The sequence below is a fragment of the Dioscorea cayenensis genome, chromosome 19, assembly GCF_009730915.1.
Source record: "Dioscorea cayenensis subsp. rotundata cultivar TDr96_F1 chromosome 19, TDr96_F1_v2_PseudoChromosome.rev07_lg8_w22 25.fasta, whole genome shotgun sequence".
Classification (NCBI taxonomy): domain Eukaryota; kingdom Viridiplantae; phylum Streptophyta; class Magnoliopsida; order Dioscoreales; family Dioscoreaceae; genus Dioscorea; species Dioscorea cayenensis.
The window spans coordinates 2,952,870-2,968,915 of record NC_052489.1 but is presented as its reverse complement, the minus strand read 5'-3'; the positions used below and the strand labels follow the sequence as shown (position 1 = coordinate 2,968,915).

At 36.3% G+C, this 16,046-nt stretch overlaps 3 protein-coding genes across 8 annotated transcripts; 2 read left to right on the top strand and 1 right to left on the bottom strand.

Moving 5' to 3' along the window:
* The first annotated feature begins 944 nt into the window (after positions 1-944).
* LOC120249728 (probable pectin methyltransferase QUA2) lies at positions 945-5,145 on the top strand. 6 transcript variants are annotated; one of them, XM_039258344.1, is made up of 10 exons: positions 945-1,163; positions 1,519-1,633; positions 2,085-2,713; positions 2,802-2,931; positions 3,002-3,242; positions 3,354-3,576; positions 3,650-3,819; positions 3,905-4,208; positions 4,381-4,519; positions 4,629-5,145. In XM_039258344.1, exons 3-10 carry the CDS (start codon positions 2,097-2,099, stop codon positions 4,782-4,784), a joined length of 1,980 nt encoding a protein of 659 aa, XP_039114278.1. In that variant the 5' UTR covers positions 945-1,163; positions 1,519-1,633; positions 2,085-2,096; the 3' UTR covers positions 4,785-5,145. The 6 variants fall into 6 exon arrangements, with proteins under 6 accessions (XP_039114278.1, XP_039114280.1, XP_039114277.1 ...); XM_039258346.1 differs by having other exon boundaries at positions 2,074-2,713; XM_039258343.1 differs by having other exon boundaries at positions 1,512-1,633.
* A 121-nt stretch (positions 5,146-5,266) lies between these two features.
* LOC120249729 (protein WHAT'S THIS FACTOR 1 homolog, chloroplastic) lies at positions 5,267-7,598 on the bottom strand. Its single transcript, XM_039258349.1, has one exon. It carries the CDS (start codon positions 7,586-7,588, stop codon positions 6,443-6,445), a length of 1,146 nt encoding a protein of 381 aa, XP_039114283.1. The 5' UTR covers positions 7,589-7,598; the 3' UTR covers positions 5,267-6,442.
* Positions 7,599-11,076: 3,478 nt separating this feature from the next.
* On the top strand, positions 11,077-14,763 carry LOC120249730 (5'-adenylylsulfate reductase-like 3). The gene is made up of 4 exons (XM_039258350.1): positions 11,077-11,444; positions 13,100-13,287; positions 13,366-13,490; positions 14,102-14,763. Exons 1-4 carry the CDS (start codon positions 11,262-11,264, stop codon positions 14,554-14,556), a joined length of 951 nt encoding a protein of 316 aa, XP_039114284.1. The 5' UTR covers positions 11,077-11,261; the 3' UTR covers positions 14,557-14,763.
* The last annotated feature ends 1,283 nt before the right edge of the window (positions 14,764-16,046 follow it).

Below are 16,046 nucleotides of genomic sequence, written 5' to 3'. Positions count from 1 at the left end.
TGCATGACCTATCTAACTTGCTTGCTTTTGCCTTTAATGCATCATTCTTGATTGCCATTCCTTTCCATTTCCTGCCTAGATCTTAGGCCAATGTGTTTTTATTACATTTCTATTTTTTTTTAAATTATATAAACAAATTAAACCTTACTAAGTTTTTGACCGTGTATCTAATTGAAGATGCCTGATATTTAAGATCAACAAAATGACCATGGATGGATGATGACTGCTAATTATTATTTTTGGGTGTTTTTTAACTCTTAATATCTCTCTTTTTAACTAACATCTTTTCAATTCACTGTACTATTTATATTGTTTTTTAATATTTTGGTGATTTTATTCATATGTATTAAAAACAAAATTTTTATTTTTAAAAATCTACTTAAATTATTTTTTGCATGTCAACATAAATTAATAACAACTATATTACATGTGTACAAAGTTAATTAATAGAGATCTAAATGCTCATAATGAGATACTACTTTTATTACTTATCCTTACAAGAGTTTTCATATTTCATATAAAAGACTACTTTAAAAAGAAAGTATAGTACAATATTTCATATAATTGTATAAAAATCAAAAAGAAAAAAAAAAGGTATATAGATGTGAAATGAATACTTGTATTCCTTCTCCGTTTGTTCCGATGTTTCTTTCCTTGATTGATGGAGGACCAAGTTTGTGGTAGTCCTTGTAAAAGAGCTTGCAAAATCTAAATATTTATATGTATTATTATTATTATTATTATTATGTAATTTATATGGCTTATATCATATTAAAACAAAACAATATCTCTATATATATAAATATATAAAAATATAAATATTAAAGAGTAAAATAATAATAATGTTACTCAAAAGCTCAAGCTTTTATGATGTAAAAAAGTGTTTTTGACTGTCTTCTTTTTCAGTAGCTTTTCCAAGTATTTGATAAATGTATACATGCTTCTTTAAAGTTCCAAATCCAATTGGGTGGAGAGAGAGAGAGAGAGAGAGAGAGAGAGAGATTGTTCTCATCTAGAGAGGTTTGGCATTTGATAAACCAGGAAGAAGGAGAAGCAGGAGTGATTTGAGAGGAAAAAGGAGAGATTTTTAGGACAATGGCATTGCAAGAAGAGAGGAAGAGATGGGGATAGGCTTGTGGTGAGGAAAAGTTGGGATTTTTAAGGTAGTTTTGAATTATTTCTATCTAAAGATTCAGTTTTTTGTCTTAAATTTTGTATCTTTATTTGTTTGGCTTGTTGTTGGTTTGTTTGATTTATTGGCTCTGTGTACTTCCAGTGGAGCTGTGAGCCAGAGAGATTCAGTTTTTTATTTTGGGAGAATTCTCATCTCCTTTTTTATTCCATTTTTATGGTGTCCATGTGGTTGTCTAAAATTTCTAGATTTCACATTGGGTTGGAAGATGATTTTATTGAGTATAAGTTGAATATTGAGATGGATTTGTTCATTGAAATGGTATCAATTGTGCAAAGGGTTCCACTTCTTTTCCTGATCTTTGTTACATGTTAACAAGCTTGTAGGTTTTGTTTCTTGATGTCTTCAATGGCTTCAAGCACATGGGGGATGTAGCAAGATTTGAGTTTCTATGCTTCATTGAGGTGGAACTGAGCCAAAGTTTGCCCCCTTTTGTCAAAGGTTTTCCTTTTTTTCATCCTTTTTTTCTTGATGATTTGATATATAGAAAGTCATTTTGCCACATTTCCTTATCATCATCAAACCTTTTCACCATTCTTCAAACCTTTGCACCATTCTTTGTTGTTCTCCACTTGGAAGGGAAAAAGGTTGTGCCCTTTCTCTGATCTCTTATCATTTGTATCAGAGATCATCAGGTTTGGGGGCCCTTTCTTGAATTCTTAATGACCATGGAAACCTATTTTTCTATTCCATCTGTGTTTTACCTAATTCCGTGTTTGGATTCAGAAAAAAAATGAAGATTAAAAAAGGAATAAATTATTAAAATGTTTGCATCCATTTACTAATCCATCTCATGTTCTTCATTTAGTCAAAAGGCATTGTAAACATTTTATAGATCTTTATATCCTTTGGCAACTGCACTGGTTGACTGAATTTCTCAGCATTGGAGCAGGTGAGGTAGGCAATGTCAAGGCCTTTGTATCGGGGGTTCTCCGGTGGTGTACGCATCAACGGCAGTCGAGATTCATTAGGTGATAACTATCAATATCAAGCTAAAGACCACTCTGAGAATGGCTTTGGGCATGACATTTCGAGCTCTGCCGTAGCTTCAAGAAGCCGACAGGCTCTAATTCTTTTGCTCTTTAAGCTTGGTCTCACTTTTGCTATTGTTCTCGCCCTTTATGGCTCTCTCTCGTGGGCAATCTCTATCTCCAGCTCGTCTCAAGAAAACGTATTTCATGGGTACCGGAGGCTACAGCAGCAGCTTATTGCGGAACTCTCGGAGATCAGCGAGGTCTCCCTTGGTGTTTCCCGGTTGAAAGAACTCGAGTTCTGCCCACCGGAGTATGAAAATTATGTGCCTTGTTATTACAATGTGTCAGAAAATTTGGATTCCGCAGACCTTGGTGATCCGATTGAATATGAACGTAAGTGTGTTCGGGAGAAGGATCATGGTTGTTTAATTCTGCCACCGAAGAACTATAGGATCCCTTTGAGGTGGCCGACTGGGAGGGACTTCATTTGGAAGGAGAATGTGAAGATCACCGGGCAGGAATTCTCATCTGGGAGCTTGACCAAGAGGTAGAATGCATGCCTTTTTTTTTTTATATAAAAATGACTTGGTTGTCTTTTGTTCGGAAAACATATTGCATACTGTCTTCGGTTGTAGGATGATGGTGGAAGAAGAGCAAATATCATTCCGGTCTGACTCCATTATGGTCGATGGTGTGGAAGACTATTCACATCAGATTGCCGAGATGATTGGATTGAGGAATGAATCTAATTTCAATGAAGCTGGGGTGAGTGTATTCTCGATTATTATCACTTATTCGATTGATTCGAGACTTAATTTCAAGTTTCATGCTGCAGATCAGAACTGTTCTGGATATAGGATGCGGTTTTGGTAGCTTCGGCGCACACCTTTTCTCAAGACAGTTACTAACCATGTGTATTGCTAACTACGAAGCCTCTGGCAGTCAAGTGCAGCTTACTCTCGAGAGAGGAATGCCTGCAATGATCGGCTCCTTTGCATCAAAGCAGTTGCCATATCCATACTTGTCATTTGATATGCTGCATTGTGCAAAGTGTGGCATTGATTGGGAGAAAAATGGTTTGTGGTTTATGATTGTCATTCTCTTGTTTGAGGTCTTACGTTCTTCAACAACATTCTGATTTATAAGAGATTTAAAGTCCTGAATTCCTGTAAATTGTATTCATTCAGATGGAATTTTCTTAATCGAAGTTGATAGACTCCTGAGGCCCGGAGGCTACTTTGTTTGGACTTCAATTACAAACACCCACCGGTCTCGACGCAACAAGGACGAGCAAAAGAAATGGACCATTATCAGTGATTTTACTGAGAATCTCTGCTGGGATATGTTGTCGCAGCAGGATGAAACAGTTGTGTGGAGAAAGACTAGTAAAAAGAAATGTTACAGTGCTCGGTATATCTTCTTTACTCTCGATTGATTTGCACAATTGTGATTTATCATGTTATTAACTGTATTCATTTTATAGGAAATCCGGGCCCGAAATCTGTGGTAAGAACCGTGATACTGAATCTCCCTATTACCAGCCACATAATCCCTGCATAGCGGGCACCCGAAGCCGGCGATGGATTCCTATTGAAGATCGAACTCCTTGGCCTGCACGAGCTAATCTAAACTCAACCGAGCTCGACATATATGGTAAGTCATGCTATCCAATTTTTTACATGTCGACTATATCTGTCTGTTTTAGTATTCAGAGACATAACTTTTATTACTCCGACAGGTCTTCAACCAGATGATTTTGCTGATGATGCTTTGAACAGGAACTCTGTAGTTCAGAATTATTGGTCTCTACTCTCACCGCTGATATTCTCCGATCATCCAAAGCGACCCGGAGATGAGGATCCTGCCACACCATTCAACTTTCTTCGAAATGTGCTCGACATGAATGCTCGGTTTGGTGGATTTAATGCAGCTTTGTTGGGTGCTGGGAAATCTGTCTGGGTCATGAATGTTGTGCCAACAAGTGGTCCCAATTACCTTCCTCTCATTCTTGATAGAGGATTTATTGGTGTTCAGCATGATTGGTATGTATATATCTCCTCTCTCTCCCATCGATGAAGTTTTTAATTCAGAATTTCAGAATTATCTAAAAATTAATCAACCATTCATCGTATGAAGTTTTTCCGAGTTGATTAAAACTCTTGGATGAGTCTTACAATTACCATGAATCAAAACTGAAATTTATATTTTGAATAGGTGTGAGGCATTTCCATCATATCCAAGAACGTACGACATGGTGCACGCTGATGGGTTGCTGTCACTTGAGGCTCATCAGCAGCATCGGTGTTCCCTGCATAATATATTCTTGGAGATAGATCGCATACTACGACCTGAGGTGTGACATCAATGACGCAAATCTGTTTAACTTAACCAAACAACAATGAACTTAGATTCCCGCTTGTCCTAAACTCTAATCATTTGTTCGGGATGAATTTTGATTTCAGGGATGGGTGATACTTCATGATACAGCTCCTCTTATCGAAACAGCGAGATTGATAACGACGCAGCTGAAATGGGATGCTCGCATGATGGACGCGGATAGTAGCAGCAACGAGAAACTTTTAGTTTGTCAGAAACCTTTCTTCAGGAAACAACAATAGGCATGAAGGACTCAAGATCTCATACACAACACAGTATTCATTAATTTATGGTTGTTCTTTGTCATAAAACTCCCTTCAAGCTTGGGAGACTCAAGAGAAGAAGATAGATCCAAACCAGAAGCTAAGATGAGAGCGTTGGCGATTACCTTTCGAGCCTGTGGAACCGCAAGGTTTCCATAGGGACATGTAATTAGTAATTACGTGAAAACGGAGGTTGGATAGTATAGAATAGTAGGCCTAGATATCCTGGAAAAATTTCAGTATATCGATACCGAGGCAAAACATAGTGAAGATGTTTGCTGAATAAATGAAAGATGTATTATAAATGAGTTATGAGCACTGTTCTTTGTTGATTTTGTTCTTCTATGTAACATTTGATCACAAGCAATGCTTATGTTTCAATTTGGTGAAACCTCTGCTGATGATGTATATATATATATATATATATTCACTTAGTGAGTACTCAAACTCAAGAAGCCAGATTGAAGAAAAATGAAGCTGCTTTTGTAACTGTTGATTTTGATTGCTGAATCTTTTTTCTTGATACAACCAAACAAAGCAATAACATATATCCATCCATTTGATCGGTTAATCAAACGGAAACACCATTGACAAGAGGTTGAGATTTTCTTGGTCAAATGCTGATATGCCCTATCAACAGAAACACAATACACTCTGCTCCACCAAAAAATTAAAAGAACAGCTAACGACCAAGTTTTTAGTGTTTGAAAAGCAGCCATTCTTCAACTTCTCTATTATCAACAACAATTGTCAATTACCAGTAAAATCTTTCTTTCATCATCGCTGAGCATCCATCAAGAAATTCACGGAGCAACAAAAGGTCCAATTTGCACTATTTGGCATGCATACATACTTAAATTTTCCCACTATCATAAACACTGTAATTAATAATCATTCTCCATCGCGCCATTGACCACTCTGATCATGAAGCAAATCCACAGAGAGCAACTAAAGATCAAACTTTTAATATTCCGGGCGACCACTCTGACTACCAAGCAAATCCACAGAAAGCAACTAAAGATCAAACTTTTCCTGTTCCACATGCATTAATCCTTCAATCTGTCTCCACATTATCAACAACATTGCCATTAAAAACTTTCTCCATCACCACAGATCACTCTGTTTCGCTGAACAAATCCACAGGAAGTCAAACTTTCACTATTTAGCATGTATTCATCCTTCAACTACTTAGCATTTTTTTGAAGATTGCCATTATAAACTTTTGTTCTTTCATCACTGACCGCTCTGCTTGCCAAAATCATACTTCCAGTCTTTAGCCTGCATTCATTCTCCATCACCACTAACCACTCAGAATGCCTAAAGAGAAAACACAGAGAGCAACTAAAGATCAAACTTTTATTGTTAAGCATGCGGTTCATCCTTCAATCTCCCCACCGTCAACAAGATTGCAATTAAAATCTTTCTCCATCACCACTGACAACTCTGTTCCTCCAACAAATCCACAGAAAGCAAGCAAACTAAAGATCAAACTTTTACTATTTATTAGCATGCATTCATCCTCCAACCGCTCGATTGCCATCAAAACTCATTCTCTATCATTCTGATCCTCCAACAAATCCACAGAGAACAAACAACAAAAGATCAAACCTTTTCCCATTTACCAGACATTCAAAGGTTCATGCTTCAACCCTTGGATCATCACCAACATTGCCACTAAAATCCTTCTGTGTCATACCAGCATATCTCCTAAGCTTTTCTTCAAACATCACCTGTGCATCCTTCTCAATCAAAGTCCCATCCTCCCTATACTCATCCTTGAGAAACGCAGCCCAATTCATCTCCGTCCCAGCGAGATAGAACGCCCGGGGCTGCTTCACCAGCATCTGGTACGTGTGCTTCGTCAAGCTGAACTCCTCCTTGAACTCCACCACATGATGTATCATCGCCCTCTTCTCCAGCGTCAAGCTCAAGAACTCATGCACAATCCCCACCCTATACTTCTCCGCCTCCACAGTCCACAGATCATGCTTCCAGCCATCGGAGTACGGTGACACCAACGGGAACGTAGTCACGAAATCCATCTGCTTCGCGTCGTCAGGATCCAAATCCAAATACCTGCGGCGCGGGATTGGGAACTTGAAGAGCTTGCGGATGCGCTCTTCGTCCTCGATGAACTGGCGTTCAAGGGCACTGACGGCGAGGGAGGGATCCCAATCCACGAGCTCCAGCTCGTGGAGGTCATCAATGGGGTTGATGTGAATGCGGAAGAGGTTGGGGTAGTGGCGGACGCGGTCGCGGAAGTCATCAGGGAGACCAAAGATGGCGCGGCAGTGGTGGAGCTTGGCGAGAGGGATGCGGCGGTGGCGGGACATCATGAGGAGCTTCTGCACGGTGAGTATTCGACGCGATTCCAAAGAAAGGTAGATGGATCGCTCTTCGAGGAGGAGGGATTGCATTAGAGAAGTGAAGGACAGTGAAGGGGGGTCGTGGGAGAGGCGGAGGAGGAGGGGATGCTGGAGGGCGAGGCGGGACGGTTTGCGGCCGCGGGGGAAGCCGAGTTCTCGGTGGAGCTTTCCGGCGAGAGGGAGGGGGATGGAATGGTCGGGGAGGCGAGAGAGGAAGGATTTAGTGCGGAAGAGGAAGCGGAAGGAGGCGTCGCGGGAGAGGATGGCGTCAAGGTTGGGATTGCGGCGAGAGGTGTCAGGTTGGATGGGGTGAAGGCGGGGGCTTTGGAGCTTCTTCTTCAGCTTCTGCCGGAGCTTGCAGGGGACGTCGGCGCCGAAGACGCCATTGTTTCCGGCCAGCACTCGCCTCCATGACATCTCTCTCTCTCTCTCCCCCCCAAAATTTAGTTTATATATATATAATTAAAATAAATATATTTATAATAAATTTTAGGAAGAATATCCCAATCAGGCATCGGATATTTGAATTTTACATGATCTATTTTTTCAGTTTATGGAGTAATTTTTTAGTCCTCACACCTTACTTTATTAACTTCTTTTTTAAATAATTCTAAAATTTTTGTTATCACTTTAATCATTTTTTTTCCATTTTTTTACTCATTTTTTTAAATGCTATATATGAAATTAAAAATATTAAATAAAAATAGAGCATATTAATTAAAATATTTGTATTATATACTGAAACTGGTAATTATAAACATAAAAGCGTCAGAATTTTAAATGAAAAATTAATTTATAATCACCTTCTTAATTAGAGGTAGGTACTGGCCATCTGACAATTCGGCCCGCTGGTTCACTGACTCGGCGGGCCAGTTCATTGACCCGTAACCGGCCCGTACTATAGACGGGCCGGTTACGATAAACCCATGGCCCATCGGGCCAACCTGCTGGGCCAGGCCCGGATTAGAACTGGGTTGCAACCGGGCAGGTTGGGAGCCCGTTGAAGCCCAATAGCTATGAATTTTGCGTTGGGCTTAATTTAATTTTTTTTTAAATTCAAATTTTGAATTTTTAGAAATTCATTTTTTTTAAAATTCTTATAAATTTCTATATATACCCCTCCCAACCCCCAACAAAAAAATCCCCATATTATTTATTTTTTTACCAATTATTATTCTTTCCCAACTCTCTACTCTCATGCTCTCTTAATCTCCTACTTTCATTCTCTCTTAATCTCACTCTCTCAAGGGATATTATTTGGATTCTTGGAGTTTAATTATTTCAAGTCAACATTATCAAGGCTTAATATTATAAGTTGGAATCTTGGAGACTTGGAGTGGTGCAAATTTGGATTTTCTCTTCATTTTTAACATTTCGGAAGTTCCCAATTAACAAGGTTGGTGATGATTTATTTATTTTTATGTTTAGTTATAGTTTTCTAGGTTTGTCTTATTTTAATCATACAAGTATTAGTTGTATTCTTGATATATTTATTTTAATTATTAGTTTAGACTTGTGGTTTTTTTTTAAAAAAATGCATGAAATCATTATTTGTAGTTTTGGTTGACTTTTTTTTTATAAATATTTGGATGAAATTATTATTGTAGACATGAATAAAAGTATTAGTTGAAATTGTTGATATTTATTTTAATTATTATTTTAGACTTCTAGACATATAAAAAATACATGAAATTATTAATTGTAGTTGAGTTGTGGTTTTTTTTTTGAAAAATGCATGAATGTATTTTTATGGACTTGAATGAAATTATTTTTAACTTGTGGGTTTTTAAAAAAGTACATGAAATTAATATTTCTAGTTTTTCTAGACTTGGTTTTCTTTAATGTTTGCATGAAATTATTTTTGTAGAGTTGAATGAATTTTTATGTTTTTGTATTTATGATATTTATTTTTATTATTAGTTTAGAGTTGTGGTTTTTTTGAAAAATGCATGAATGTATTTTTTTATGAACTGAATGAAATTATTTTTTTAACTCATGCGCTTTTTAAAAAAAGTACATGAAATTAATATTTCTAGTTTTTGTAGGCTTGGTTTTCTTTAATATTTGTATGAAATTATTTTTGTAGAGTTGAATGAATTTTTTTTTTTTGCATTTATGATATTTATTTTTTTATTATTAGTTTAGAGTTGTGGTTTTTGAAAAAAATGCATGAATCGATTTTTATGGACTGAATGAAAATTATTTTTTTAACTCGTGGGCTTTTAAAAAGTATATGAAATTAATATTTATAGTTTTTTTGTAGATTTGGTTTTCTTTAATATTTTTCATAAAATTATTTTTTTGTAGAGTTGAATGATTTTGCATTTATGATATTTATTTTTACTATTAGATTAGAGTTGTGGTTTTTTTGAAAAATGCATGAAATTTTTTTTTCTGGACTTGAATGAAATTATTTTTAATTTGTGGGTTTTTAAAAAGTATATGAAATTATTAGTTCTAGTTTTTGTAGACTTGGTTTTTTTTAATATTTGCATGAAATTATTTTTTTGTAAAGTTGAATGAATGCATCTTTAATATATTTGTATGAAATTATTTGTTTGTATTTATGATATTTGTATGAAATTATTATGTGTAGTTTTGTGGACTTTTTTTTTTTTTGGTAAATATTTGTATGAAATTATTTTTGTAGATTTGAATGAAATTATTTGTAATATTGTTAGATATTTAATTTCACCGATTAGGTAAGTGGGTGACCGATTAAACTATGTAACAGAACTACGTGGGCTTTGATTCCTCTCACACCCAGTAGGATACGTAGGCAACTTGATTCGGCATGTATACGAATTAAGTGGAAGCCATTTATTTTCAAATTTAGTGTAATTTAAAATTTTAGTGAAATTTAGTGTAATACACATCTCTTATTATTTGGAAACTTGTGGTCGTAATTTTTGGGGTCTTAATTGATTTATCTTTTTCTAGTAAGTTTTCTGAATATTTTTTCCTGATTTTTCACAAATTTTCTGATTTTTTTTTCTACTTTTTTGAATTTTTTGTAATTTTTTTAATTTTTTTTTAAATTTTTTTTTGAGATGGGCCAACCGGCCGATCCGCTGGGCCCAACCCGCCGGGTCAATGTGGAAGCTGGGCCGGTTCCGGGCCCGGCTTCTTGTGACCGGGATCTGCCGGGTCCAACGGGCAACCTGGGCCGGGGGGTTCTACACTCAGCCGGGCCGGGTCTGGGTCGGGGGCCGGTGAACCAATCCGTGCCCATCTCTATTTTCAATGTCTGACGGCGAAATAATGAGTGAAGAGCATTTTTAACAAAAACACTTCAAATTTCACTCCGTTTGCTAAAAAAAAAAAATGAAAAAGAAACTCATTAAAAAAAAAAAAGATTTGGTGTGAATATTGAAATTTATAGAGTTTTTTTTGGGATAACCGAATTTGAGAGTCTTTTTTCGTTCATTTTCAGTAAATTTTATTATAAATTTTAGAATAAAAACAAAAAAAAAATTTATTCGGTAGAATCACTTTGTTTGATTTAATCGCAGTAACGAATATATTGATTTAAATAAAATTAGAATTATCACATAAAAATTTCCAAGATAAAACTATTCTTTTCATAATTTTATGCAGAGCTTTCGGATAAATAAACTAAAAAAAAAATATTATTATAGTAATAAAAATTGGTGGTATATTTACGAATATGAGAAATAAGAGAAAATAATTATATATAAATTTAATTAATTAATCCATTAATAATAGACATATTAGAATTTATCCAAATTAACCCTTAAAATTATTATGTGAATGTGAGGGCGGCAGGAGGGCCCACTTAGGTTCCCGGTCCCCTATCCATCATCGTGGAAAGTGACAGCTGGGTTCGAATCGGACGGCTGAGATTCCTCCTCAGCAATACCTCTCTTCCTCTTTCTCCGATCTCCGCCAGCATTGTTCTCTTCTTTCCCTCCCGCTCCGACCCCTTCGTTGGTATTCAGAGAAATCGAGGGGCTTAAACGCAAAAAGGTCTGGAAAAAGAAGGGGTTGGAGGGGGCAAATCGAAATTTTACTCGCCGGAGGCACTGATCTAGGGTTTCGAGTCCTAAATCGAGCTCGATTTCACTCGATCATGGCTTCTAGGGCTTGGGGTTTGGGCCTTATGCTTTCCCTGGCGTTCTTGGGGCCGGCGTGGGCGGAGGAGGTGGGGCTTTGCCCTAGCGTCTCCGTTGTGGATTCGATTTTGGGGCGTTGGGATTTTTGTGCGGTTTCGGAGTCGCCGCTGACTGGCGGGGGATTTGTTGGCGTTGTGGAGGTGAGTTCCAAGCTTTGGATTTGTATCTATGTTTGCTGATGAAGTTTTATTTTTAGAATTTATGCGTGATTGGGTGATTTTATTTGAAATATGGAATGGAAGTGAGAAAGACTTGACATTTATTTGATTTTTGTGTTAATCTTTAGATATTTGTTTGAATGAGGGGAAATAGAGCGCTGAGGAAACAAGAATTGAAATTTTTTGCTTATGTTTGACCTAATCTTTACGTTTGGTTTTGATTGGGGAAATTATAGGGGAGGAAGAAATTGTGCTTTTGTTTGATTATATGAAGAAAAATAAGATGGATAAGCACGGGAAAGAAAGTGAATTCATGAATTTTTTTTCTTCTTTTCTTTCCTCTGGATTTTATCAAACTGAACTCATGGTTATGGCATAGTTTGTTTAATTTGGTTTGGAATTGTCAAGTTATGTTCTGTTGCAACCTCACATCAGGTGACTTCTTATCATGATTGTAGTAAAACCATTTTCTTTGGCAATTTATTTTGTATTTCTTGTTGATATCTTTTTGATTAATTTTCTACTTGTGTGGAAAAACACATGGACTAATATATCGATACTTTTGCATGATCTAAATGGACATTCTGTTTTCTTTTGAAGTAACTATTTTTGGATGTATGGATTATGTATAGTGAGTTCTTGAAAGTGTCATGGACCTTTTGAGGCTTTTTTTGGAAACTTTTGTTTTACTATGCATGGGAGGGACGTAAAACCCAACAAATCTCTCATGAATAACCCTATGAGGGGGCTCAAGCAAATTTTATGGTCCATGTATAGTTACATTGACATCCTCATGGAAGTTTGACTCATGATCGGGCATCCCTAATTATCATTGTTTATATGATTAGTGAAATACAAAATTAATTGTGGCCTAAAGCAGCACCATTTTGGAAAATTCGAATGAGAATGTATGAGGTTTTCTGTGCTTCTGAGTTCAGGCTCAGGCTGTAGGAGATTGATATCTGAGGATATGTCTTTGATAGCTTAAGCTAAGACAGCTTATTCCTTGAAATCTCTTTTTACTCCTTTTTTGAATCACCAATGCGAGAGCAACATTGCGCTTAGCTCTTGTTGGCATATGGGGCCTGAGTAATGCTAGTTGTGAGAGTTCGTGAAATGATGAATTGATCCAAGATCTTACGCTTCTGCATTTGTTACTTAATATTTGAAACTAATAGAAATAAATTATTTGTTCCATACTTCAAGGTCCTCATTACCATTTTTTGGAGGGAGAGTCTGCATTTTCAATGAATTATCGTCTATGTTATGACATCCATGATTGTATTGTTAATGAGCTTATGTTTGATTTGGCACATTACGAAAAACGCTTGTTTTTTTGGTTTTTGATTAGGTGAAAACTAAGCAATTTTGCACTGCTTAGGTGCAATCACTTGTTTTTACCTTAGTTGGTTATTTAAGTTCAACTAATCAGGCAGATAGGGTGGAACAGTTTTTGAGTCTTTGACATGTTTCTAAAATCAAGTTGATATTTTAACTCATCAATTCTTGCTTTTGTTGTTTCTCTTGTTTTTTGGTTTTTTTACGCACGGGCAATGATATAATTGGTTTTGATGAATAGCAACCTGTTCCCTTTGTTTTAAGATTCTTATGTTGTAGATTTTTTTTGACTTTTACAGGGAGATGAGGTTGCATTGCAGATGGCCTTGAATCTAGTGCACAAAAGCAGGAAAGGACATGTAGCTCTGCTGTTCCATGCATCATGGTGTACTTTCTCGAAACTTTTGAGACCAAGCTTTGATGATATGTCTTCTATGTTTCCTGCAATTCATCATTTTGCTTTTGACGAATCTGTTATCCGGCCCAGGTATGTTGTTGCAGTTAATTATTGGTTATTTTGCATCATTTATGTATTTAACCAGAATTTTACCATTGAAAATTGCAGTGTACTGTCAAAGTATGGGGTTCATGGTTTCCCCACCCTTTTCCTTCTGAATTCTTCAATTTGGGTGCGGTACCATGGACCACGGACTATGAAATCTCTTGCTACATTCTATACTGATGTCACAGGTCAGTAACACAGATATACATGTTGAAATTCAGTTAGTCTTTAGAACCTCATGGTCATATCTGTTTGCTCATGAAATGACTATGCCATGCTTTTCTATCATTGGTATAACCAAATTCATTTCTTCTTTTATGATTCGTAAGTCTAATATTTGATGTCTATGCCATTCTTTGGTCATTGGGGTTGTTAATACCACTAGCAGCAATTGAAGTGCTAGCACTGATCAGAAGCATAGTTATTGTTGGGAATTTAAACAAGATCTGAGTATGAGATCACTTAAACTTTGCATGTGCGTGGGAAATGCGATGTTCATCCTGATTGGAAAGTTCAGAACTAGCCTCAACAATTTCCTTTGTGTCTGTCTAGGAGTTGCAAAACACTCATTTCAAGACAAAATAAGAAGACATTTTTTGGATGATTTGTGTACATTTTGAATAGAGCATCTTTGTGTCATCAACATAAAAAATTTCATTAGAGGATACCTTCATACAAGATATCACTTTACATTTTCATGTTAGAATGCTTTTGCACCCAGTACATTAGCCTTGTTTACAGTCTTACCTTAATCATAGCAACACATAGAAGTTCTCTTATGCATGGAAATTTGTTGTAGGCATCAAAGCTGCACCTCTTCAAATCTCCATTGGAAAGGTTGATGACTCAGCAAACCTTAATCAACTTAAAGCAGAGGCCGATCAAGAAAATTGCCCATTCTCATGGGCGAGATCACCTGAGAAATTGCTTCAACAAGACACTTACTTGGCTCTGGCAATCTCCTTTGTTTTGTTGAGGACACTCTATTTTCTTCTTCCAAAACTCCATTCATGTGTGCTACATGCCCGGAGGAGGCAAATCCGCCTTGTGAGTTTGATGAACACATGGGAATATTTCCATGCATGTCTATCGCAAGCAAAGCAGAGTCTGAACAGGCTGAATCCATGCAAAAGAAGCGATTTTCACGAAGGAGCAATGCACGCAAAGATATGGGCTTCCAAGTCTTTAGCTTCTGTATCATCAATTGGTGAGTCGAGTACTGGAAGGTCACAGTGTGCTTGCGAAAGGAGATGAAGTTCTCTGGTAACATTTTGTTCTTTGTTGCATTGTATACTAGTACCACCCTAGGAACAAAACTCCAGTCTTGTTTACCCTGTAAGTTTGGAATCTGGGTTGCAATTACTTCTGCTGCAACCTCTCAGCAAAATCAATGATCTGATGATACTAAAATATTGTTTCCCACTTTTTTCCCCCTTTCTTAAATTGTTTTTGTCAATTTAATTGTTGATGGATTGCTGACCGTTTTCTTTTGGTATGAATTACTGAATGGTTTTATTTTATGTACCATTGAAAGTTTAGAAATTTGTAAACGCACAGAGTTTGTAATTGTGTTTGAACCGGTTGCAATGTTAATTTAGACAAAAGTACAGAGATGAAACCCTTGCAAAGGGTGCATTCTAGCATGCCCGGGACCTAATGGGGTTGAAGTTATTATTATTTTTTTAAAAATATTTTATTTGGCTTTTTTCTACGATTTGTTAGGGATCAAACAATTATTGAATTTATTTAAATATTTTTAATTAAAATTTATCCAATAAATATAGTATTTAATTGTTTTATGTTTATTTAATTTTTAAGCCACATGTTTTATGAGTATTAAAAATAGAATTAATTTTCTAAAACACTCATTTATCATGCTAAGCAGACCTCTCAAGTGTCAATCAGTCATCTGATTGATGTGGCTATTGGACTGTAAATCTTTATTCACGGCCAAATATCCTTGGCACTAGTGTATCTATAGCATTTTGAACTCGGGTAATAATGAAAATTTTACAATTTATATTTTTTTAGAGGGAGAGAACAATATTATTATATATATCGGTGTTTGTAATAGAAATTATATAAAAAAAATAATAAAATAGTAAAAAAAAAAGAGCTTAATGAGTTCCATACTCATGGATGTTACGCCATCTTTTCTTGTTTCATACTCATGGATGTTACGCCCTCTTTTCTTGTTTCGATCGGTTGTTTACAAAACAACCCTATAATATATCCATTAACTCTGCATCTATTTATCTATGAATTAAAGCTTCTTAGCTACAACCATAAGGCAAATTGAGGTATATAACAATTTGTTTTGTCCACACTAGTGCTACACCAAATTTAAGTACTTGGGTAATAATCCTGTGCGGATATCTTGTTATACCCAAATTTCACTTTAAGCATCAAATTTTGATTTATTTTTTTTTTCAGATACCTTATTTTGATTTACTTATACCGGGAGGGCATTAGGGAAATCTAGTAAGGTTTTACTGATGTGGCCACCGGAATAGTCACATCAACACCAAAAAACCATCTCATTTTCTTACGTGGCATGAACATGTCAGCAACTTGATGATTTAGAGAAGTCGATGCCACGTCGACTGCCACATCGGTCACCCTAAAAACCCCATCTTTCCCCCTCCCGCTCTTCATCATCACCATCCTCTCCCACTTAATGACGAGCCAAATGAACAAGATTCTCGAAAGAGATTCTTGGAAGCAACTGTGTGCTAAGGTTTCTC

Excerpts from the sequence above, each read along its gene's own strand:
- LOC120249728 (XM_039258347.1), top strand. The coding sequence starts at position 2,097 with ATGTCAAGGCCTTTGTATCGGGGGTTCTCCGGTGGTGTACGCATCAAC. Across the intron at positions 3,820-3,904 it reads AACCGAGCTCGACATATATG|GTCTTCAACCAGATGATTTT; the intron begins GTAAGTCATGCT and ends TTACTCCGACAG. Across the intron at positions 4,209-4,380 it reads ATTGGTGTTCAGCATGATTG|GTGTGAGGCATTTCCATCAT; the intron begins GTATGTATATAT and ends TATTTTGAATAG.
- LOC120249729 (XM_039258349.1), bottom strand. The coding sequence starts at position 7,588 with ATGTCATGGAGGCGAGTGCTGGCCGGAAACAATGGCGTCTTCGGCGCC.
- LOC120249730 (XM_039258350.1), top strand. The coding sequence starts at position 11,262 with ATGGCTTCTAGGGCTTGGGGTTTGGGCCTTATGCTTTCCCTGGCGTTC. Across the intron at positions 13,288-13,365 it reads GAATCTGTTATCCGGCCCAG|TGTACTGTCAAAGTATGGGG; the intron begins GTATGTTGTTGC and ends TGAAAATTGCAG. Across the intron at positions 13,491-14,101 it reads ATTCTATACTGATGTCACAG|GCATCAAAGCTGCACCTCTT; the intron begins GTCAGTAACACA and ends AATTTGTTGTAG.